The sequence below is a fragment of the Rhinoderma darwinii genome, chromosome 2 (genome assembly GCF_050947455.1).
Source record: "Rhinoderma darwinii isolate aRhiDar2 chromosome 2, aRhiDar2.hap1, whole genome shotgun sequence".
Taxonomy (NCBI): domain Eukaryota; kingdom Metazoa; phylum Chordata; class Amphibia; order Anura; family Rhinodermatidae; genus Rhinoderma; species Rhinoderma darwinii.
This window is the reverse complement of record NC_134688.1, coordinates 48,268,511-48,293,357: the sequence shown is the minus strand read 5'-3', so window position 1 is coordinate 48,293,357 and position 24,847 is coordinate 48,268,511. Positions and strand designations below refer to the sequence as shown.

At 42.1% G+C, this 24,847-nt stretch overlaps 1 protein-coding gene across 3 annotated transcripts in view; it reads left to right on the top strand.

The window, feature by feature from the left end:
* Positions 1-3,876: 3,876 nt before the first annotated feature.
* The window catches only part of PARP4 (poly(ADP-ribose) polymerase family member 4), a 221,456-nt gene continuing 200,485 nt past the window's right edge, over positions 3,877-24,847 (top strand). For 2 of the 3 annotated variants that reach the window (XM_075851620.1, XM_075851619.1), the window contains exons 1-3: positions 3,878-4,238; positions 22,512-22,644; positions 23,662-23,842. In XM_075851620.1, the coding sequence (XP_075707735.1) occupies positions 22,513-22,644; positions 23,662-23,842 (313 nt within the window). In that variant the 5' untranslated portion in view covers positions 3,878-4,238; position 22,512. Of the gene's footprint in view, positions 4,239-22,511; positions 22,645-23,661; positions 23,843-24,847 lie in introns of all 3 variants that reach the window. The other variant, XM_075851621.1, reaches the window with a different exon arrangement.

The window sequence follows — 24,847 nt, the reverse complement described above, 5'->3', positions numbered from 1 at the left end:
TGAAAGAAAAAAAATACCATTGAAATCAATGGAAGCGATAGTTTCCATTTGGCTTTCCATTCCTCTGACGAAAAGGTTGAACGGAGGCCGATGCTGATGTGAACAGGCCCTAAGCCAATTATCCTGGAAGTAGAAGCCACATCTCTAGGAGTGAGCGCTGTTCTTTCGCACATAAAAGACAAAGGCAAAATCCTTTCCTTTGGCTTCTTCTCCAAGGCCTTCTCCCAGGCCTTCTCCCCTGCTGAGAAAAATGATGCCATCGGAGATCGCAAATTCTTGGCTAGTAAATTGGCTCTTGGAAAATGTAGACTAGAAGGGACTCATCATCCCATCACTTTTTATACCAACCACAAAATGCATTGTATCTGCAAAAGGCACATCGACTAAACCCTCGTCAAGCACGCTGAGCTCTGTTCTCACGATTTCTTCCTCCATTATCGACCCGCTGACAAAAACATCAAGGCTGACTCCTTAAGTCGCTCTTTTGACCCTGAAGATTAGGACCCTGAATCTCAGTTTAGAATTGACGCCGGTCACATTTTGTCAGCGGCTCCGGTCGAAGTTCTCAATATTCTTTGTGGAAAGACTTTTGTTCATCCAAGTTCACCAGTCAACGTGATATTTGGAAAACAGTAAATCTAGAATCTCATCATCACTGGGTATCTTCTCTGTACTAGGACATTAAAAATTAAGTTGCAGCATGCCCTAATTGTGGCCAGAATAAAGCTTAACACAAAAGCCCTGCTGGATTAATACATCCTTGGCCCATACCTGATTCTTTCTGATCTCATATCGCTATGGATTTTATCACTGACCCACCAAGTTCCTCTAGCTGTACCGTGATTTGGGTCATTGTTGACCTTTCTTGAAGATAGCACACTTGATTCCACTTTCTGGCTTTCCTTCTGCTTCTCGTCTGGCTACTCTCTTCATCAAACATGTTTTTCACCTGTGTGAACTCGCTAAGCACATCGTGTCCGATATGAGAGTTCAATTTTCTTCAAAATTCTGGATAGCACTCTGCAAGTTGCTTGAGATTAGGTTAGACTTTTCTTCCGCCCTCAATCCAATGGACAAGTGGAAAAAATCAACCAGGTTCTGGAGTTTTTTTTCAGGAATTTTGGGTCCTGTTTTCAAGATAACTACTATTCTTCCTTGGAAAGAGTTGGCCTATAATAACCACGCTGGGAGAGTCCACACAGTCTTCACTTTTTCTCCTGGATTATGAACAACTTCCTAGAATCCCCCTACCAGTTCCAACACTCTCCGAAGTTCCAGCAGCCAATTTCTCTCATTCTCAATTTTTATGCAACTGGCAGAAGACCAAGGAGACTATAAATAAAGCTCTAGCCAGCTTTAAGAGAAATGCAAATAATTCCTCCACAATGGAGACAAGATCTGGCTATCAAACTAAGCACATTTGTATAAGGACCTCCTGTTTTATTTTGGCTTCTCTGTTTTTGAGTCCTTATGTTGTTTTGAGATAGATCAACCCTGTCTCTGACAACCTACGCCTTCCACAGTCTTTGAAGATTTCCAAATGTTTTCATGTGTCTCTCCTCAAGCCGCTTGGCTGAAATCACTTCTCCAAGAAGTCTGTTCACTCTCCTGCTTCCTCTACTTCTGATACAGAGTATGTCAGAAAAAATTCTGAATGCCAAAAAGTCTAAGCAAAAGCACTGGTACCTTGTTGATTGGAAGAACTGTGGTCCTGAAGAGAGATCCTGGGAACCTGAGAAGAATGTTCATGCTTCACCTCTCAGGAGATTTTATCATTTATTTCCGCAAAAAAAACTAAAACCAAGGGGCGTAAGGCAAAGGCTACTGTAACATACACTGCTGCTCCCCACTGCCGTATACCTACCTCTCTACGGCATCCTCTGGCTCCTGGCCGCACTGCATTCCTGCCAGGAGCGTAGCTAAAGGCTCATGGGCCCGGGTGCAAGAATTCAGCTTGGGCCCCCTACCCCTCCCCAACACCATCATCATCAGACCCCTGCGTGCGTCCTATGCCCAGACGCCTTGCCCAACAACCCCCATAGTATAATGCCCCCACACAGTATAATGCTCCCATAGCTGCCCCCACACAGTATAATGCCCCATACAGTATAATGTCCCCATAACAGCCCCATACCGTATAATGCTCCCCATATCAGCCCCCACAGTATAACGCCCCACATAGCTGCCCCCATACAGTAAAATGCCCCCCATACAGTATAATGCCACCATATGAGCTTCCCATACAATATAATGCCCCCATATGAGCTCCCCATACAGTACAATGCCCACCATATGAGCTTCCCATACAGTATAATGTCCATCCATATCAGCTCCCCATACAGTATAATGCCCCCCATATCAGCTCCCCATACAGTATAATGCCCCTCCGTATCAGCTCCCATACAGTATAATGCCCCATATTAGCTCCCCATACAGTATAATGCCCCCCATATCAGCTCCCCATACAGTATAATGCCCCCATATGTGCATAATAGAAAAATAGCATAATTACTTACCTATCCCCGTTCCCATGCCGGGTGGAGGATCCTTCTCCTCCGGTCTGTGCTATGAGTGACTCAGTGCAGACAGGCGCGATGATGTTGCTACATCCCGCCTGCCTGCGTCGAGCCGCTCAGGGCACAGTGAATGCTGGAGCAAGTAGACGTCAGCTCCTTGCTCCAGCATTTAATGGAACCGGGACCTCGGAGAGTGACTCGTGACCCCCCGGAGGTCTTCACACGACCCCTCAGGGGGACACGACCCACAGTTTGTAATGTATTGTGTTGTCTTGTAATGTAATGTATTGGGTTGCCTTGTATTGTGTTGTATTGTTCGGTTTGTGGTGGAGAGGGGAGGGGGGCTGTAATTTAACGGGCCCCCCCTCTCCACCGCAAACAGCACAATACAAGGCAACACAATACATTACAAGACAATACATTACATTACAGACTCTGCAGCTCACCTGGAGTCCTCCGCACCGACTCTTCCACTGCACTGGCTGCAAGACGTATCACGTGACAACACGGTCACATGGTACACTAAGTTTACCATGTAACCATAACCAGGAAGTGCCGGCTTCACGTCACAGAAAATTTATTTAACAAGCATGCTGTATGGCAACGGGGGCCCGTGGGCCCCCCCGGCTGAGGGGCCCGGTCGCAACTTTGACCGCTGTGACCCCTATAGCTACGCCACTGATTCCTGCCACCTTCTCTGCTGTTTCCTGTGCCTCATGCATTTCCTAGTGCGAGCGCTAATTTCCCCAGTCTTAAAGAGCCAGTGCCTACTACCCAGCTTTCCCAGTGTACCTCCCCCTGTCCACCATTGCCTGAGCTTGCTAGAGATATCCAACTGATCATTTGTTTGGAATTCCTGTGTTTGACCCTGGCTGTACCTTTAACTGTCCTTGACCTTCGACTCCACCAATCATGAGTGCTCATCTGCTACCTGCCCTGACCTATGCTATAGCTGACCTTGAATTCCATCTGCTGTTTCTGTACCACGCCTGTTATTGTCGGCCGTCGCCAAGGGAGACTACTCTGGGGCTCGGGACATGGGGTTCATCAGATGCTTTACAATAATAGCATTGACAGTTGACCAGGGCAGTCTTAACATTCGACATTTCACAAACTGACTTGTGGCAAATGTGACATACTATGATAGTGCCATTTTAAAGTGTAACTAACTTTTGACCTGTGAAATTGACATGTTAGAAGTTTTGATCAGTGGGGGGTCCGATCAAATGAAAATCATTTCGAAGGCAGTATCCACTGGCATTCAAAGATTTTATTATACCAGGCAATCACATAGAAAAACTCAACTTTTTAGCTCTATACAGGTTTTCACCTTTAAATACCGGTAAATTCTGCCATCTAAATGTTTTTCCTGTGCTGAGATTACAAGGTAGATGCAGACACAAGGTGACCAATATTGAACAGAGTGCTATTCCACCAGCTATGATTTGACTGGTATTGTATACCAGTCAAAACACACCCACAAATACTGTGTTACTGAAGCACAGTCAGAATATTTCCAGCATGAAACAAATCAGTGTTATAAATGTTAACTGCCCCTTTAAGATGAATCAGGAAGTGACTTCCCTGCTGTCCCTCCTCCCCACCAGGAAGTTACATTTATCTGCACTCAGGTAACAACACATCTTCATGCTCATGTATGATTGAAGATCGCTTTCCACACATTAAACCCAGACTATAGTGACCATTGTCTGCAGACAGGAGGTGAGTTATTCTCTTCTCATAATTTAGACATGTAAGAAGATCTACCACTGTTACCCAGTACTATATGAGAACAATTTGATCGAAACTGGATAGATCGCAAAATGTTTGCTAAAATAGTTACAATGTTACAGATTTGCCTGCTTTTATGCGTACACATTCAATTGTAGCTTTAAGCAAATGTAACATTGTACATTGCCAAAACACACCCTGCTCTTTACAATCCAGATTATCTGTCACTTAGTCACAGATGCAGTACAAAAAAAGATCATTGGCCAAAAGTGAGTGGGAGAGATTTAGCCATCGCTATTTTGCACATTCCAACTGCATATGTGATAGAGGACACTTTTCCTAGGAAATCTCCCACATTGTGTTAGAGCAAAGATTCTCAATGTTTCTAAGCCAAGTACCCCTAACTCAAATAGCGTCAAAGTACCCCGAAGTCGATGATCATACAGTGATAAAATCTCTAGGCCCTATACATAGAAGTTGGCAGATCACTCTTGGTCCCCTTCAATCTGTAAGCCTAATCCTGCATGTTGGTTCAAGTAGTGATACAGTATAGGGGGAAATTGATTAACCAGTTCAGGACCGGGCTATTTTGAGCCTTCAGGACCAGACACCGTTTAGCCATTTTTAGCACGCGTTAGTTAAATGGCTATAACTTTTTTTATTTGTTGGGCTAGCGACGTGATTATTGCGATGTCAATGCAGGTTTGTTTTTTTATAATTTTTATACACATCCTTTTTGCTATTTTAGAATTTTTATTCTTAAAGTTTGAAAATAATAGTAAAAAAATAAGTTTTTTTAATTTTCATCTATTTTTTTTGATAATAACATAGTTTTACCCTAAAATAGACCTTTTATTTGTGATCGTCATTGTCTACCGTAAATTTTAATATATTACATATATTAGGGTAAATGGGTCCGGGCTAGCGTTACGACAATGATTGGTGGGGGGAACGGGTTTTTTGGGGTGGGTATTTTATGTGTATTTATTATTCATTTTTTTTTTCACTTTCTTTACTTTTATTTTTTTATTATTATGTTCTGTCCCTCAAAGGTCAAAAAAGACCTTTGGGGAACTTTATGTATTTTTTTTTTCTTTCTTCTACACCATCTTTTTCCACTGTAACTGGAGCTGCACAGCAGCCCTAGTTACAGGGGAAATCAGCCCTCTCATAGTGACTATATTGTCACTAATAGGGCTGTGCTGGGTCTAGTTAGACCCAGCAGCAGTCTGCCACTAACGGCACCCGGCGATCATGTGACCCGGCGATCATGTGACCAGTCTGGAACACATGGACATCTCCAAATGCTGGGATTCCTCCTTTATGATGCTTTGCCCGGGCTTTACTGCAGCGTCTTCAGTTGTTGCTTGTTTGTGGGTCTTTCTGCCTTACGTTTTGTCTTAAGCAAGTAATCGGGTTGAGTTCTGGTGATTGACTTGGCCATTGCAGAATATTCCACTTCTTTGCCTTAACGCTCAGTGACGTACTATTCCGTCATGGAAACCGCCCCGTTCGCGCTCCATGACGGAATAGTACGTCACGGGAGTAACGGCCATTTCGGCCGTCCTCCCGACACATACAGGAGCTGTGACAGCTGCTGTCTCATACAGCAGCTCCTACAGCGGGGACCGATCACTGTGTCCCCGCTGATTAACCCCTTAAAAGCCGCGATCAATAGAGATCGCTGCTTTTTAGGGGTTAAGCTACCATCGCCGGCCTGCTACACGATAGCGGCCGGCGATGGTGACTATGGCAACCGGACACCAAACAATGGCGTTCGGCTGTGCCATCGACAGAAGCCTAGTGGGTCCTGACGAAGTCAGGACCCACTATTCTTGCTGTCAGTGAGTAGCTGACAGCTCTAATACACTGCACTGCGAATGTAGTGCAGTGTATTAGAATAGCGATCAGGGCCTCCTGCCCTCAAGTCCCCTAGTGGGACAAAGTAATAAAGTAAAAAAAGATGTGTAAAAATAAGAAACTAAAAGTTTTAAAAGTGATCAAAGTAAAAATCCCCCTTTTTCCCTTATCAGTCGTTCATTATTAATAAAAATATATAAACAAATAAATAAACTATACATAATTGGTATCGCCACGTCCGTAACGGCCTGAACTACAAAATTATTTTGTTATTTATCCCGCGAGGTGAACGCCGTAAAAGAAAATAACAATAAACCATACCAAAATCACAATTGTTTGGTCACTTCACCTCCAAAAAAATGTTAACTGCCCCTTTAAGATGAATCAGGATGGAAAAAAAAAATGGAATAAAATGAGATCAAAAAGTCGCATTTACCTAAAAATGCTCCTGATCGAAACTACAGTTCGTTGCGCAAAAAATAAGTCCTTGCACGGCTTTATTGATGGAAAAATAAAAAAGTTCTGGTTCTTAGAATAAGGTAACACAAAAAGTAAATTATTTTTTACAAAATGTATTTTATTGTGCAAACACCATAAGACATAAAAAAAAACTATAAACATCTGGTATCGCCGTAATCGTATCGCCCCGCAGAATAAAGTGAATGTGTCATTTATAGCGCACGAATAGAATAAAAAAACAATAGTAGAATTGCTGTTTTTTAGTCACCACGCAACTTAAAAATAGAATAAAAACGGATCAAAAAGTCGCATGCACCCCATCAAAAGTACAATGAATTCCTCAAGGGGTCTAGTTTCCAAAATGGGGTCACTGTTGGGGGGTTTCCACTGTTTTGGCACCACAAGACCTCTTCAAACCGGACATGGTACCTAATAAAAAGGAGGTCTCATAATCCACTAGGTGCTCCTTTGCTTCGGAGGCCAGTGTTTCAGTGCATTATCGCACTAGGGCCACATGTGGGATATTTCTCAAAACTACAGAATTTGGGCAATAAGTATTGAGTTGCGTTTCTCTGGCAAAACCTTTTGTGTTAGAGAAAAAAATTGTATAAAAAGGATTTTCTGACCAAAAAAAAGTAAATTTCACCTCTACTTTGCTCTAAGTTCCTGTGAAACACATAAAGGGTTCATAAACTTTCTAAATGCTGTTGCAAAAACTTTGAGGGGTCTAGTTTCTAAAATGGGGTGTTTCATAGGGGTTTCTAATATATAGGTCCCTCAAAGCAACTTCAGAACTGAACTGGAACCTAAAAAAAAATAAATTAGGCAATACTTCGCTTCTTACAATATACTTATAATGAGCAGTGCCCACCCCCGAGATGGCCCCAGTTTTGACCGTTTGTATAAACGGAGACCCCTATCAGACAGTTTCAGTGCCCGGTTTTCCCAAGCATACACCCCAAGAAGTGTATTTCTATTGATGAGTCCTTGGTAGATTTTAAAGGGAGGCTTCAATTCCGCCAGTACCTGCCGGGTAGGAGGGCAAGGTATGGCGTGAAGTTGTATAAGCTGTGCGAGAGTGCATCAGGGTATACCTACAAATTTAGGATATATGAAGGGAAGGACAGCAGTATTCAGCGCCCAGAATGCCCCCACTCTTCAACTACCTCGCTTCCAGTCCTGCGGCATGGCTAGAAGAAATCTGAGAGGCCTCCGTAAGACACTGCTTGGGCAAACAAGAAGGGGTGAGAGCAGGGCACAATCTAGCAGCAACATATTGTGTGTCAAGTACAAGGACAAGAGAGATGTCCTTGTATTGACAACAATACATGCCCACACCAGTACCCATGTACCTGTACGAGGTACCAGTGCAGAGACCCCCAAACCAGACTGCATCCTGGACTACAATAGGTACATGGGAGGGGTGGACTTGTCAGATCAAGTCCTGAAGCCCTACAGCGCCATGCGGTGTGGTATAAGAAGCTGGCCGTGCACATCATTATCAAGAACCTAATCTTTAGGGACCAAGAAGGGGGCACCCAGTACTTCTGGAAGCGAGGCCACAGGCATCGTACCAGGGCAACGATTTCCAGAAGATGTCCCGCCAAACTGGCAAGAAGGGAAAAAGTCAAAAGAGGTGCAAAGTCTGCTATAAGAGGGGGATAAGGGAGGACACAATATATCAATGTGACACATGTCCCGAAAAACCAGGGCTCTGTATGAAAGTGTTTTAAAATTTATCATAGATCCCTTAGATTTTTCATCCACCATGATGCACTCCGCACAGCTTATCCCCCTCATCTTTCCCTTCTGAGCCCCTCTGTGTGCCCAGACAGCTAATAACAGCCACATGTAGGGTATTGCCGTACCTGGGAGTACCCACATTACAGTTTATGGGGTGTATATCTCCGGTGGCACATGCTGGGCACACTATATCGGACTCTGAAATGGCATAGATATATAGAAAATTGCAAATCTCACACTGCACCATCTGTTGCGCATTATCTTTTACACAATACCTGTGGGGTCAAAATGCTCCATACACCTCTAGATGAATGTCTTAAGGGGTGTAGTTTTTAAAATGGGGTCACTTCTTGGGGGTTTCAACTGTACTGGTGCCTCAGGGGCTTCTGCATACATGACTTAGCAGCAGAAAAGCTCCAGTAGGCCAGTAGGTGGTGTTTTCCTTCTTAGCCGTCCCATGGGCCCAAACTGCAGTTTATTACCACAAATGGGGTATTGCTGCACTCAGGAGAAATTGGGCAATAAAATGGGGTATTTTGTTCCCTGTGAAAATAAGAAATTTTGATCAAAAATTGCATCTTACTGGAAAAAATGAATTTTTTTTAATTTCACAGCCCTATTCAAGTACGTGCTGTGAAAGAACTGTGTGGTCAAAATGGTAACAACAACCATACATGAATTCCTTGAGGGGTGTAGTTTCCAAAATGGGGTCACTTTTGGGGGATTCCTACTGTTTTGGCACCTCAACACCTCTTCAAACCTGGCATGCTGCCTAAAATATATTCTAATATAAAAGAGGCCCCAAAATGTACTAGGTGCTTCTTTGCTTCTAGGGCTTGTGCTTTAGTCCACGAGCACACTAGAGGCACATGTGGGACGTTTCTAAAAACTGCAGAATCTGGACAATACATATTAAGTAGTGTTTCTCTGGTAAAAACGGTGTTACAGAAAAAAATGGAATACAATTGAATTTCTTCAAGAAAAATTACATTTTCAAATTTCACCTCCACATTGCTTTAATTCCGGTGAAATTTCTAAAGGGTTAAAAAACTTTCTAAATGCTGTTTTGAATACTATGAGGGGTCTAGTTTTTAAAATGGGGTGTTTTATGGGGATTTCTAATACATAGGCCCCTCAAAGCCACTTCAGAACTGAACAGGTCCCTTAAAAAAAAAAAGGCTTTTCAAATTTTCTTAAAAATATGAGAAATTGCTGTTTATGTTCTAAGTCTTGTAACGTCCAAGAAAAATAAAAAATGTTCAAAAAAACGATGCCAATCTAAAGTAGACATATGCGAAATGTGAACTAGTAACTATTTTGGGGGGTATAACCGTCTGTTTTACAAGCAGATGCATTTAAATTCAGAAAAATTCTATTTTTTCAAAATTTTCTCAAAATTTTGCAGTTTTTCACAAATATACACTGAATAATGCAGGCCACATTTTACCACTAACATGAAGCCCAATGTCTCATGAGAAAACAGTCTCAGAATCGCTTGGATAGGTTTAAGCATTCCGACGTTATTACCACATAAAGTGAAATATGTCAGTTTTGAAAAATGGGCTCTGAGCCCAAGAGGCTCTGTCACCAGATTTTGCAACCCCTATCTGCTATTGCAGCAGATAGGCGCTGCAATGTAGATTACAGTAACGTTTTTATTTTTTTAAAAACGAGCATTTTTGGCCAAGTTATGACCATTTTTGTATTTATGCAAATGAGGCTTGCAAAAGTACAACTGGGCGTGTTTACTGTAAAAGTACAACTGGGCGTGTATTATGTGTGTACATCGGGGCGTTTTTACTTTTTTACTAGCTGGGCGTTAGGAATGGGAGTGTATGATGCTGACGAATCAGCATCATCCACTTCTGTTCGTTAACACCCAGCTTCTGGCAGTGCAGACACACAGCGTGTTCTCGAGAGATCACGCTGTGACGTCACTTCCTGCCCCAGGTCCTGCATCGTGTCGGCACCTGAGGCTACAGTTGATTCTGCAGCAGCATCAGCGTTTGCAGGTAAGTAGCTACATCGACTTACCTGCAAATGCCGATGCTGCTGCAGAATCAACTGTAGCCGATGTGTCCTCGCTCGTCCGACGCGATGCAGGACCTGGGGCAGGAAGTGAGTGACGTCACAGCGTGATCTCTCGAGAACACGCTGTGTCTGCACTGCCAGAAGCTGGGCGTTCTGAAGAGAAGTGGATGATACTTCTCGTCAGAACGCCCAGCTAGTAAAAGAAGTAAAAACGCCCCGATGTAACACACATAATACACGCCCAGTTGGACTTTTACTTTAAACACGCCCAGTTGGACTTTAGCAAGCCTCATTTGCATAAATACAAAAATGGTCATAACTTGGCCAAAAATGCTCGTTTTTTTAAAATAAAAACTTTACTCTTATCTACATTGCAGCGCCGATCTGCTGCAATAGCAGATAGGGGTTGCAAAATCTGGTGACAGCCTCTTTAAGGGGTTAAAAAAAACCTGCCTTGCTTTCGCAGTATGTTTTGTAACATTGTCAATCTGTCCTGTGAAGCGACGTCCAATCAACCTTGCTGCATTTGGTTGAATCTGAGGAGAAAGTATATCCCTGAACACTTCAGAATTCATTTGGCTGCTTCTGTCTTCAGACATATCAATAAACGCTAGTGACCCTGTACCTTTGCCAGCCATGCATGCCCATACCATCAGACTGCCTCCACCATCTTTTACAGAGGATGTGCTGTGCTTTGGATCATGAGCCGTTCCAAGCCTTCTCCATACTTTCTTCCTCCCATCATTCTGGTACAGGTTGATCCTAGTTTCATCTGTCCAAAGAATGCTGTTCCAGAACTGGGTGGCTTCTTTACATGTTGTTTTGCAAAGTCTAATCTGGCATTTCTATTTTTGGGGCTGATTAATGGTTTGCACCTTGTGGTGAACCCTCTGTATTTGCTCTCATGAAGTCTTCTCTTTATGGTAGACTTAGATACTGATACACCTACTTCCAGGAGAATGTTCTTCACTTGGGTAGATGTTGTGAAGGGTTTTTTCTTTACAATGGAAAGGATGCTGCGATCATCCACCACTGTTGTCTTCCGTGGACGTCCAGGCCTTTTGAAGTTCATGAGCTCACCAGTGCACTCTTTTTTTTTTTTTTTCTTTCTTTCAAGAATGTACCAAACTGTTGATTTGGCCACTCCTAACATTTGTGCTATCTCTCTGATGGATTTCTTAATTTTTTTCTGCCAAACTATGGTCTGTTTCACTTGCATTGAGAGCTCTTTTCACCTCATGTTGTGGGTTCACAGCAACAGCTTCCAAATGCAAATGCCACACCTGGAATCAAATCCAGACCTTTTACCTGGTTAACTCCTTAATGGCCAGCCTATTTTAGACCTTAAAGGGGTTGTCCAGGAATAAATTGTATTAATATTTTAACTTAATTGGACATGTATAAGTAACTTTCTAACATAGTGTCAATTTACCTCTGGCTTCGTTACTCTGTTCTTATTTGCGGTCACGTGACCGCACCGAGAGTAAATTTTTGATTTCCTGTGACGTTCAATGTCTTTGCTCAGCCAGCACTTCTGGCTGAGCGGGGCACGGCGCGTCATCAACTACATTTACGGGCAGTGGGCGGGGAGATGTTTCATGAGCTCCGTCTCCTCTGGTCCCGCCGCCTGTAAACATAGTTTATGACGCGCCATGTCTCTAGACAGTAGGAAGTGCTGGCTGAGCAGAGACACGGAACGTCCTGTCTGCTTGTACACGCCCCTCCTATCTCGGAGTTCCTGCACTGCCTGCCCATCTCCTCTAATCGTCCACGCCCCCCCCTTGCGGAGCCACCCTCGCCCGATGTTATTACAGGGGTTATATGAATAAAGGGATGATAGGGGTTATATACAGGAATGATGGGTCCATCATCCCTGTATATAACTCTCATCGTCCCTGTGTATAACCCCCATCATCCCTGTGTATTACCCCCATCAACACTATATATCCCCTATCATCGCTGTGTATAACCACCTTCATCCCTGTATAGGATGTTGGGGGTAATGCACAGGGATAATGGGATATAATACACAGGATGATGGGTGTTATATACAGGGATGATGAGGTATTACACATATGGGGATGATGGTGGTTATATACAGGGATTGTGAGGTAATACACAGGGATGATGGCGGTTATATACAGGGATGGTGAGGTAATACACAGGGATGATGGTTATATACAGGGATGATTAGGTAATACACAGGGATGATGGGGGTTATACACAGAGATGATGGAGCTGTATACAGGGATGATGAGGTAATACACAGGGATGATGAGGTATTACACAGGGATGATGAAGTAATACACGGATGATGAGGTAATACACAGGGATGATGGGGGGTTACATATAGGTTATATACAGGTATGATGGAGTTATATTATCCCTGTGTATAACCCGAACATCCCTGTGTATTACCCTCAACATCCCTGTATATAACCCCCATCATCCCTGTGTATATAACCCTCATGACCCTGTGAACATAAAGGGGTGTGGCATTATGCAAATAGCTCAGATGCTGTGGAGGGAGGAAGGAGTATGTAAGCTGTCTCCACAGGTGCAACAAGGGATGTAAATAAACAGAGCAGCAGTGACGATTGAGATCAAAGAGAAACTGGTTAGAAATTATATAGGGGGTTTTAGGGAAGGCAAACCATGGCTGGGGAACACTTTTTAGAAAATATTTTTTTCATGGCCAACTCCTTTTAATGACCAAGCTTTTTTTTTTAAAGTTTTTCCATCGTCGCATTCCAAGAACTATAACTTTTTTGTTTTTGCATTGACATAGCTGTATAAGGTCTTGTTTTTTTGCAGGACAAGTTCTATTTTTTAATAGCACAATTTTTGGGTACATATAATTTATTGGTTAACTTTTATTAACTTTTTGGGGGGGGGGGTAATGGAAAAAAAACCATAAATTTTGCCACTTTTTTTGCATCTTGGATTTATTCAGTGGGTCATTACGATTGTGGTGATACCAAATTTATATAGATTTTGTATGTTTTACTACTTTTACACAGCAAAAACACATTTTTTTCAAAATTATTTGTCTTTGTGTCGCCATGTTTTAAGAGCCATACGGTTTTTTATTTTTCCGCCGATGCAGCTGTCTGAGGGCTTGTTTTTTGCGGGACGACTTCTAGTTTTTATTGGTACCATTTTGGAGTACATGCGACTTTTTGATCACTTTTTTTCACATTTTTTTGAAGGCAGGATGAACAGAAAACAGCAATTTTGGCATTGTTTTTTATAATTATTTTTTTTACAGAGTTCACCGTGCGGGTTAAGTAATGTAATATAGACTAGAATATATATATTGTATGAAAAAGATGTTTATTTATTAATTTAAGCAACAACAAAGATAAAAAAAACAAATATATAATGTATTACAAAAATAAAAAATTATATTATATCAAAATATATCAAATATCAAAAATTATATCAAATATACAACGCCACATTGGTTTCCATGGATTGAGATATATTATTTTGCTACATTAGGTAAAAGCAGCATGGCAAGGAATATACGTTGCGGATATAAATAAAGGTCACAATAGAGGTGTATTGAATCATCACCTTGAAAAACCTCTGATTGTCAATGCAACCCTCTTCTCCCACTCTTCACACACTGATAGCAACACCGCAGAAGAAATGCTAGCCTCCAAGACTGTTGGAACACAAAAATTGATGGTATGGTGTGGTATATGGGGTACAAAGATAGTGGGGCCATTCTTCATCAATGGAAACCTCAAGGCCACGGGATATCTGAAATTGCTACATGATGATGTGTTTCCCTCTTTATGCACTGAAGCTGGCACGTTCCCTGAGTTTTTCCAGCAAGATGGTGCACCACCACATTATGGGTGTCAGGTCCGAGCATTCCTAGATGGAACAGTTTCCTGGAAAGTGGATTGGTCGTCATGGGCCAGTTGAATGGCCCCCTAGGTCTTCCTATCTGACCCCCTTAGACTTTTATCTTTGGGGTCATCTGAAGGCAATTCTCTATGCTGTGAAGATACGAGACGTGCAGCAACTGAAACTACGGATAATAGCATTTCTTCTGCGGTGTTGCTATCAGTGTGTGAAAAGTGGGAGAAGAGGGTTGCATTGACAATCCAACACAATGGGCAGCACTTTGAACACATTTTATAAGTGGTCAGAAACTTGTAAATAACTCATGAAAGAATAAAGTAACGTTAAAACCAAGCACACCATTGTTTTTCTTGTGAAATTCTGGATAAGTTTGATGTGTCACATGACCCTCTTCCCATTGAAAAAACTAAAGTTGGATACAAAATGGCCGACTTCAAAATGGCCGCCATGGTCAACACCCAGCTTGAAAAGTTTCCCCCCTCCCATATATTAATGTGCCACAAACAGGAAGTTAATATCACCAACCATTCCCATTTTATTTAGGTGTATCCATATAAATGGCCCACCCTGTAGTACTGAAACCTTGCCAGGAAAATAAAAGATTAGACTAACTGGCGTATTTGCCGCCTCCATTTTTGATACAATATATATATATTAAAAAACAAACAGAAAAAATGGGACATAGATTTCAAAACCACAAAAAAAGGCCAAACTTACTAGGTAGGTGGGTGGGTGAAAACCCGTTCCCATCAGGACGCAGACGGGTCAAAGAATGCTGCAGAAGGAGTGTGCATTAAATAGTGATAGCCCCTCCCACTAGTCTTGAGGGGAGTGGCGAACTAAGTGCTCAAAGGTGTGCGATAAATGAGTGTCAGTGTGGTGCTAGGGTGTGAATGGATGGTAAAAAATAAATATGTATGTATGAAAGTGTCAGAACTGTGTAATAATGTAATAAAAATAAATAAATGTGATGAATAGGGGTCAGTGCTGTGAATAGTACATGGGGTGTCAGTACTATGTGTAATACGTGGAGGGATAATGTGCTGGTCGTCAGGCATGGCGTATCTTGCCGAATAACAGCCTATTTGTAACGCCGCTAGTGTTAGCTAAAGCGGGCTGCTCTGCATTCCAAACCAAACGCCAGCACATCATGCCCTCCCAGCATAGAAGACCCGGCTGCGTCCTGAAAAAAAGTGTAGTATACGTAGTAAGAAATATCCATGAAACATGGGGTATTAGTTGTTATTTTGGCCAAAATACGCAAAGCTCGCAACCCAACGTCAAGGGTCCCCAGTGCCTTGCGAGTCCCTAACCAGAACTTTTCGTTCCTAATTTAAAAACACAAACAGAAAAAATGGGACATAGATATCATCAAAACCACAAAAAAGGCCATACTCACTAGGTAGGTGGGTGGGTGAAAACCCGTTCCCATCAGGACGCAGACGGGTCAAAGAATGCTGCAGAAGGAGTGTGCATTAAATAGTGATAGCCCCTCCCACTAGTCTTGAGGGGAGTGGCGAACTAAGTGCTCAAAGGTGTGCGATAAATGTGTGTCAGTGTAGTGCTAGGGTGTGAATGGATGGTAAAAAATAAATATGTATGTATGAAAGTGTCAGAACTGTGTAATAATGTAATAAAAATAAATAAATAAATGTGATGAATAGGGGTCAGTGCTGTGAATAGTACATGGGGTGTCAGTACTATGTGTAATACGTGGAGGGATAATGTGCTGGTCGTCAGGCATGGCGTATCTTGCCGAATAACAGCCTATTTGTAACGCCGCTAGTGTTAGCTAAAGCGGGCTGCTCTGCATTCCAAACCAAACGCCAGCACATCATGCCCTCCCAGCATAGAAGACCCGGCTGCGTCCTGAAAAAAAGTGTAGTATACGTAGTAAGAAATATCCATGAAACATGGGGTATTAGTTGTTATTTTGGCCAAAATACGCAAAGCTCGCAACCCAACGTCACGGGTCCCCAGTGCCTTGCGAGTCCCTAACCAGAACTTTTCGTTCCTAATTTAAAAACAAACAGAAAAAATGGGACATAGATTGTTTTTAAATTAGGAACGAAAAGTTCTGGTTAGGGACTCGCAAGGCACTGGGGACCCTTGACGTTGGGTTGCGAGCTTTGCGTATTTTGGCCAAAATAACAACTAATACCCCATGTTTCATGGATATTTCTTACTACGTATACTACACTTTTTTTCAGGACGCAGCCGGGTCTTCTATGCTGGGAGGGCATGATGTGCTGGCGTTTGGTTTGGAATGCAGAGCAGCCCGCTTTAGCTAACACTAGCGGCGTTACAAATAGGCTGTTATTCGGCAAGATACGCCATGCCTGACGACCAGCACATTATCCCTCCACGTCTTACACATAGTACTGACACCCCATGTACTATTCACAGCACTGACCCCTATTCATCACATTTATTTATTTTTATTACATTATTACACAGTTCTGACACTTTCATACATACATATTTATTTTTTACCATCCATTCACACCCTAGCACCACACTGACACTCATTTATCGCACACCTTTGAGCACTTAGTTCGCCACTCCCCTCAAGACTAGTGGGAGGGGCTATCACTATTTAATGCACACTCCTTCTGCAGCATTCTTTGACCCGTCTGCGTCCTGATGGGAACGGGTTTTCACCCACCCACCTACCTAGTAAGTTTGGCCTTTTTTTGTGGTTTTGAAATATATATATATTATAGTCTATATGCTGCTTTTGTTCGATCCACTACAGGCAGACCTGGGGGCCTTTGTTAAATAAACCACTTGGATGCGGCGCTCGCTATTGAGTGCCGCATCTAAGAGGTTAAACGGTTGAGATCGATGTTGAAATCGATCCCACCCGTTAGATCAGGTGCCCGTCTATCTTTAGACCACCCGACACCCGCTTTAGCTGGCACAGGACACCCGTGCCGGGCGTATGACACAGCGCCGTGAAAAGGCGCTCTGGCATAAGTACCCTTAATGGCCGCCAAGAAAAGACGTATTGGCGGTTATTAAGGGGTTAATTGATGATGGATTAACGAGGGAATAGCCCATGCAGCCCATTAAAGAGGCTCTGTCAGCACATTATAAGTGCCCTATCTCCTATATAAGGAGATCGGCGTTATAATGTAGGTGACAGTAATGCTTTTTATTTAGAAAAACAATCTATTTTAAACCACTTTATGAGCGATTTTTAGCTTTATGCTAATGAGTTTCTTAAGGCCCAAGTGGGCATGTTTTACTTTAGACCAAGTGGGCGTTGTACAGAGGAGTGTATGACGCTGACCAATCAGTGTCATGCACTCCTCCCTATTCATTTACACTGCACTAGCGATATAGCTATATCGCTATGTACAGCCACATACACAAAAACTAACATTACTGTAGTGTCCTGATAACGAATACACATTACCTCCAGCCTGGAGGCAATCTGTAGAGTATTTTGAGGGTCGACGCTCCTTCTATTTTTAAATAGAGCTGAAGTGTCAGATAATCTGGAATATTTAACCAATTTAGAGGCAATGTTTTCTCTGAACTTATGCATATATTTGTCGCTGGTAGGTGAATAACAGTAGGTGAATTACTCAGGCTTGCAGGGCCTTATTTTGTTAAACATGTTAGTCATGTTGCCACCACGCCCTCTTGCCAACATGGGCCTGTATTAGCCACTAATGAGCCCTGAACAAAATTCAAACAAAGTGCCAAACCAATAAAGGGCAGGGAAACACACCCTAGCACCTATTAATCATAAATATGTCCAATCCAAACTGGTGGTAGTCAATAGGTACCAGATCACCAAAGGTTTGCAATAAATTATCTCCAATATACGTGGGTGAGTCAAAAATCATCCGCACTCTGGTTGTAAAATTAGTTTTAATAAACTTTCGGAAAAGAAAAATACATAATTTCTCTACATAATCTCCCTGCTTTTCAATACACTTTGTCCATCTGTCAACAAGTTTTCGTATTCCCACATTACAAAAAGTTTTAGGCTGAGCCGCTAGCCACGAATGCACCGCTGTCTTCATCTCTTCATCAGACGTGAATCTTCGTCCTCGTCGGGTTTCTTTCAAGGGACCAAACTGGTGATAGTCTATCCAATAGAATCCGTTCACGTGCACGCTCAATGTTGTCATCGGACGTGCCCGGGCATCCGGCTCCTTTACAGCTGATAGGTGTGACCTTCCTTGAACTTCTCTATTCATTCATACACACTTCTTTGCGACAAAACACTTTCACAATACTGTGCACAAACTCTTTGATAAATCGGCACCAGACACACCCTCAGACCACAAAAAATTAACCACTACATGCTGCTCTTGTGCAAATCACAAGTGGGTCAGCCATTGTTTGTCGCACCACAGTCAGAAATAAACAGACGTAACACGTTTAAACCTGCACAACAGTGACTGGGAGACCGCGACCTCGTACAGAAAGCGCTGATAAGACAATGCGGCCAACAGAAGTTTTAATATAACCGGAGTGCAGATCATTTTTGACTCACCCTCATATATCAATATCTCTCAGTCATTGATAAGTACCAGATCGCCAGAGGCTTGTAATAGTTGATCTCCAATATATGTAGAAATATATACTAGTCCTTCTTAATGAATTAGAATATCATAAAAAAGTAAATTAATTTCAGTAATTCAATTCAAAAAGTGAAACTCATATATTATATAGATTCATTACACACAGAGTGATCTATTTCAAGCATTATTTTCTTTTAATGTTGATGATTATGGTAACAGTTAATGAAAATCCAAAATTTAGTGTCTCCGAAAATTAGAATATTATATAAGCCCAATGTCAAAAATGATTGGCCTACTGAAAAGTATGTACAGTTTATGCCCTCAATACTTGGTCGGGGCTCCTTTTGCATGAATTACTGCATCAATGTGGCGTGGCATGGAGGCGATCAGCCTGTGGCACTGCTGAGGTGTTATCAATGCGGCGTGGCATGGAGGCGATCAGCCTGTGGCACTGCTGAGGTGTTATTAATGCGGCGTGGCATGGAGGGGATCAGCCTGTGCCACTGCTGAGGTGTCATGGAAGCCCCGGTTGCTTTGATAGCGGCCTTCAGCTCGTCTGCATTGTTGGGTCTGGTGTCGCTCACCTTACTCTTGACAATACCCCATAGATTCTCTATGGGGTTTAGGTCAGGCGAGTTTGCTGGCCAATCAGGCGCAGTGATACTGTGGTAATTAAACCAGGTATTGGTAATTTTGGCAGTGTGGGCAGGTGCCAAGTCCTGCTGGAAAATTAAATCGGCATCTCCATAAAGCTTGTGTTATATCAAATCCAGAGTCAGCGCAGCCGTCCAACCGGAAATGTTAGAGCACTTCATGCTTCCCTCTGCTGACAAGCTTTATGGAGATGCTGATTTCATCTACAAGGCGTCTTTTTTTTTTTTTAAGGCGTCTTTCTGTACTTGGAAAGATGTAGTTTTTATTAATGTCATTTGGGGGAATATCTGGCATTTCGATCACTTTTTATTCAACTTTTTGTGGTGGTTGAAGTTGCAAAAAAATGAAGATTCAGCCATTTTGACCTTTTTTCCCGCTACGACATTCACTGTATTGGATAAATTAGTTCAGCCATTTTGGATGCAGGGATACCTAATGTTTTCTGTTTATTTTTGTTTATTTATTTATATATGTGATCTAGGGAAAGGGGGGTGATTTTACATTTTATTTTTTACTTTTAGTTAGCCCCCCTAGGGGGCTAGAACCTGCGATCATTAGATCAGCAATGCCATAGACTGCATCATCACAGTATTGCAGTCTATGGCAAAATTAGTACATTGCGCAGGTCTCAATAGCAATCTTCCTTTACAAAGGCTGGGAGCGTTAACAAGGCTCCCAGCTGCTATAGGAGTACACCGGCTCCTGCTATCTCGTGTGGGAGCCGGTCACTGGCCCCGAAGCGAAAGGGGCTGTAAAAATCCCTCTGATGCCGGTGGTCACATCTGACACCGGCATCTGAGGGGTTAAAGAGACACTGTCACCACATTATAAGTGCCCTATCTCCTACATAAGGAGATCAACGCTATAATGTAGGTGACAGCAGTGCTTTTTATTTTGAAAAACGATCTATTTTCACCACATTAGGAGGGATTTTAAGTTTATGCTAATTAGTTTCTTAATGCCCAAGTGGGCGTGTTTTTACTTTAGACCAAGTGGGCGTAGTACAGAGGAGTGTATGAGGCTGACCAATCAGCGTCATACAATTCTCTCCATTCATTTAGACAGCGCATAGTGACACTGGGTTGTTCACTATGTGCTGTCTTATACTGACATATTAAGGTTACTGAAGGGTTTAGACAGTGAATAGACATTCCTTCCAGACAGGACGGGATGTCTATTCACAATCCCTGCACTTCGTTAACGTTTGTTTTGTACTTACAGCAGAGGCAAGCGTAATCTCACTGTAACCTGTCATTTACAGCGAGATCTCGCGAGATTACGCTTGCTCTGCTGTTAGTACCAAACAAACGTTAACGACGTGCAGGGATTGTGAATAGACATCCCGTCCTGTCTGGAAGGAATGTCTAGTCACGGTCTAAACACTTCAGTAACGTTAATATGTCAGTATAAGACAGCACATAGTGAACAACACAGTGTCACTATGCGCTGACTAAATGAATGGAGAGAAGTGCATGACGCTGATTGGTCACTGATTGGTCAGCGTCATACACTCCTCTGTACAACGCCCACTTGGTCTAAAGAAAAAACACGCCCAGTTGGGCATTAAGAAACTAATTAGCATAAAGCTAAAATCGCTCCTAATGTGGTGAAAATAGATCGTGTTCAAAATAAAAAGCATTACTGTCACCTACATTATAGCGTCGATCTCCTTATGTAGGAGATAGGGCACTTATAATGTGGTGAAAGAGCCTCTTTAAATGCTTGCCATCAGAAATTTTTCTCATCGCAAGCATTGTAGCTGAGTCCCTGCTGTGTAACACAGCAGAGACCTGGCGGATATGGCGCACGGTCTGCTTCTGAGCTGGCATCATCTTTAAATACCCTTTCCTGACGTAAATAGACATATTAGTGACAGGGAAGGGTTAATATGGGGGCACAGGTTAGCCTTTCCCATATACAGATCACCGATTACAGTAATCTAAAGCACAGTGATCTGTATACACAGACATGCAGCGAAGACATAGATGGCGTCTTCCTTGCATAGCTCCGAGCCCCTTCTACCTCTGCATTAAGGAACACAGCACTCAATATGAGTGCTTTGTTTAAGTGTTTTAGGCCTATTTCACACAAGCATGTTTGATTTGCGCCTGTAAAAACCGGCCCGTTTTTTTTATGCATATGACTGTTAGTGTTGCGTCAGTGTGGTTTCCGTGTGTCATCCGTTTTTCTCATTTGCGTTTCTCCTCTGCAAGCACCTCTCTGCATTTCTTTAGCAACCGATGCGTGAAAAACAGACAGCACATGAATGTCATCTTTGTGCTGTCCGTGTTTTTCACACATCCATAGACTTCAATGGGCGAGTCTGAATCGCAGAAACGGAGCAGAATAGGTCATGCAGTGAGTTTCACACAACCGACACACTGAAAAAACACGGATGTGGGAATAGCCCAATTGAATTGGATTTTTCTGTGTACTGTCAGTTATTTAAACAGACAACACACAGACTCAGAAATACGTTCGTGTGAATAAGGCCTTAGGGCCTGTTCACATCAGCGTTTGGTTTCCTTCAGACCTTTCCGTCAGAGGAACCCATCAATGGAAAGGCAAACGGAAACCATAGCTTTTGTTTGCATTATCATTATTTTGAATGGTAATGCTTCCATTGCTAATGGTTTTCGATTGTCTCCGTTCTGTAAGGTTTTTGGTTTTTTTGGCGGAAACAATAGCGCAGTCGTTTAACTTTCCATTGATGCGTTCCTCCGAATGTAAGGTCTGACGGAACCCATCAACGGAAACCGAGCGCTCATGTGAACACACCCTTAGTGATAGGGAATTGATTATTTCAGAAACCTGCCATAGTACATGGTCCGGCTGTCAGTGCAATAGCACGATCCTACAGAGGGCACTGTTTGCAGGACGTAAATTAAAAGGAGCTGGTCCTGTGGCCATCAGCTGATCGCCAAGCCGGCAGATCTTCATTAGAAAACCCCTATTTAATAAAATTATTGAAATGATGTGTAGTTCATAGTTGCAGTTGACGCTAAATGTCAGAATAGACTTGTCAAATCTCACATTAGTGGTTCTTCTTAAATTGTGTTTTTTGCCTGAAAACGACAGCGTTTAATACTGACTGTTTTCTCTCTAGGATGGGCGTGGGTATTTTTTCAGACTGCATATTCTTCCTCAGAGTGAACTGCTTACCCTTTAAGGAAAAGGCAAAGCTAAAAAACAGCATCACGTTAAATGGAGGAGAAATTTCCACTGTGCTGAATATAAAGGTATGTATATACCTTAGGAATGAATATTAGTGAATATGTAATTGTGTCTCCACTATGATGACTAGTGTAGACAAAAAGTGTCAGCGTTGACTATAGAAACCAAGAATATTCCAGCAGTACTTTTACACTATTTAATATTTTTATTTATTTTATATTTTAATTTTTAAAAGTCTGAACGTACATGTAAACTGTTTTTTGACATGTAGTCTGCAAATCTCACGTGTGAGGAACCCCATTCATCATAAATCAGTCACTCCTATCACACTGAAAACATGGACACATTGCACAGACACATACAGTGCACTTCTCACTGTCCCCTCTATGGTACTGTATAACATAACAATGGGACAAATTTACCACAATGTGCACAATTATTGACTGTCCATGTGAGGACATCGAAAGCATTACATGTATATAAATTGTAGAATGTTCTGTCCATACCGTACCAAGCATTGTTCAATGAACTGTAAATCCACCCATCATTCCCTGTGTATAAAAAATGGCGCTTTCTGCCAGGAAACCCTGATTGGGAAACCCTGTAGACAGATCATGTATTACACTTTACCATACCTCCCAACTTTTTGGGTGGTTGAGTGTATGAGTTATTTTTTCATGCATATTGATGTGCCTGAATAATTTTAAATTTATGCATTACAAAAACATCATCTAAATATCCTCTTTGCATCAAATTATAAAAAATACACAATTTGGGATCTAACATGTAATTAGGAATTAGGTCGATGCTTTCTGGAGCAGTATAGTCCGTTTATTAATGCAAATCTATTCATCAGTTCAAAACCAGCGTTATTTATGGGTCAAAGACAGATAGAGGAATATCAATCAAAAGTAGGAACTGTCCCTCCAAAATTTAGAGCACAAATAACTGAATACAAATGAAAGAATACACACAGTTACAGCACATAAGGATTCTTTAGAACATTCACATTTTTGACTGCTGTTTCCATATTTGCTATACTTTAAAAAAATAAAAAAGAATGGTTTTTTTCTGTGTTTTAGTGCACACACGTTGTTGTCAATAATCCTTCCATACTAAACAGTACCCAGCAGAAGAAAATAGAGCAATACTTAATCTCTGTAGTGAATCCTGACTTCATATGGAAATCATTGCAAGAAGAGCAACTTATTGAGCTGGAATTTCAGGAAAGTGACAAACCATTTGAAGTCACTGTGGATCAAGGTAAAGCCATCTGTATGACCGCTGTATGCTTTTTGCTGATTTGGTGCCATTAAAAAGCCCATCCATTATTTGAAAGTATAATGACATTTTGACAATCTAAATTTATGTTCGACTTAAGGTATTTCACTTTATGTTACAAACTAATGAAAATATGTATAACATTATGATCAGTCTGACCTCTGGGACTCCTGTCGATCCTGAGAATAAGGGTATGTTCACACGACCTCTTTTCAGACGTAATGGAGGCGTTTTACGCCTCGAATTACGCCTGAAAAGACGGCTCCAATACGTCGGCAAACATCTGCTCATTGCTTGCAATGGGTCTCACGATGTTCTGTGCAGACGAGCTGTCATTTTACGCGTTGCTGTCAAAATACGGCGCGTAAAATGACAGCTCGTCAAAAGAAGTGCAGGACACTTCGTGGGACGTTTTTGGAGCCGTTTTCTCATAGACTATTGAAAACAGCTCCAAAAACGGCCGTAGAAAAGGCAGCGGAAAACAGGAGTTGCTAAAAAACGTCTGAAAATCAGGAGCTGTTTTCAGACGTCTTTTGCTAAGTGTGTGAACATACCCTAAAGGTTCAAGGTCCTTCTGCTTTATGTCTAGTGGGGAGAGGGCAGTTCTTTTGTGCAACAGCACCACAGCTCCATTCAGGTGATAAGGGATTTGCTGCAGCTTACTGCACAGCGGATAGACATGAGCGCTGATGTGCATCGAAAAACTGTGAACGCTCCCGAGTACATAAGGGTTTACATAGTTACATAGTTGATAAGGTTGAAAAAGACACAGATCCATCAAGTCTAACCTATGGTGCTACCGTGTTAATCCAGAGGAAGGCAAAATCCCCAAGAGGTTCATACTAATTGCCTCATTAGGGGAAAAATTCCTCCCTGACTCCAAATATGACAATCAGAAGTAATCCCTGGATCAATGTCACATTTCCAGAATCTAGTACTCATAACCTGTAATATTATATTTTTAAAGAAAGACATCAGGACCCTCCT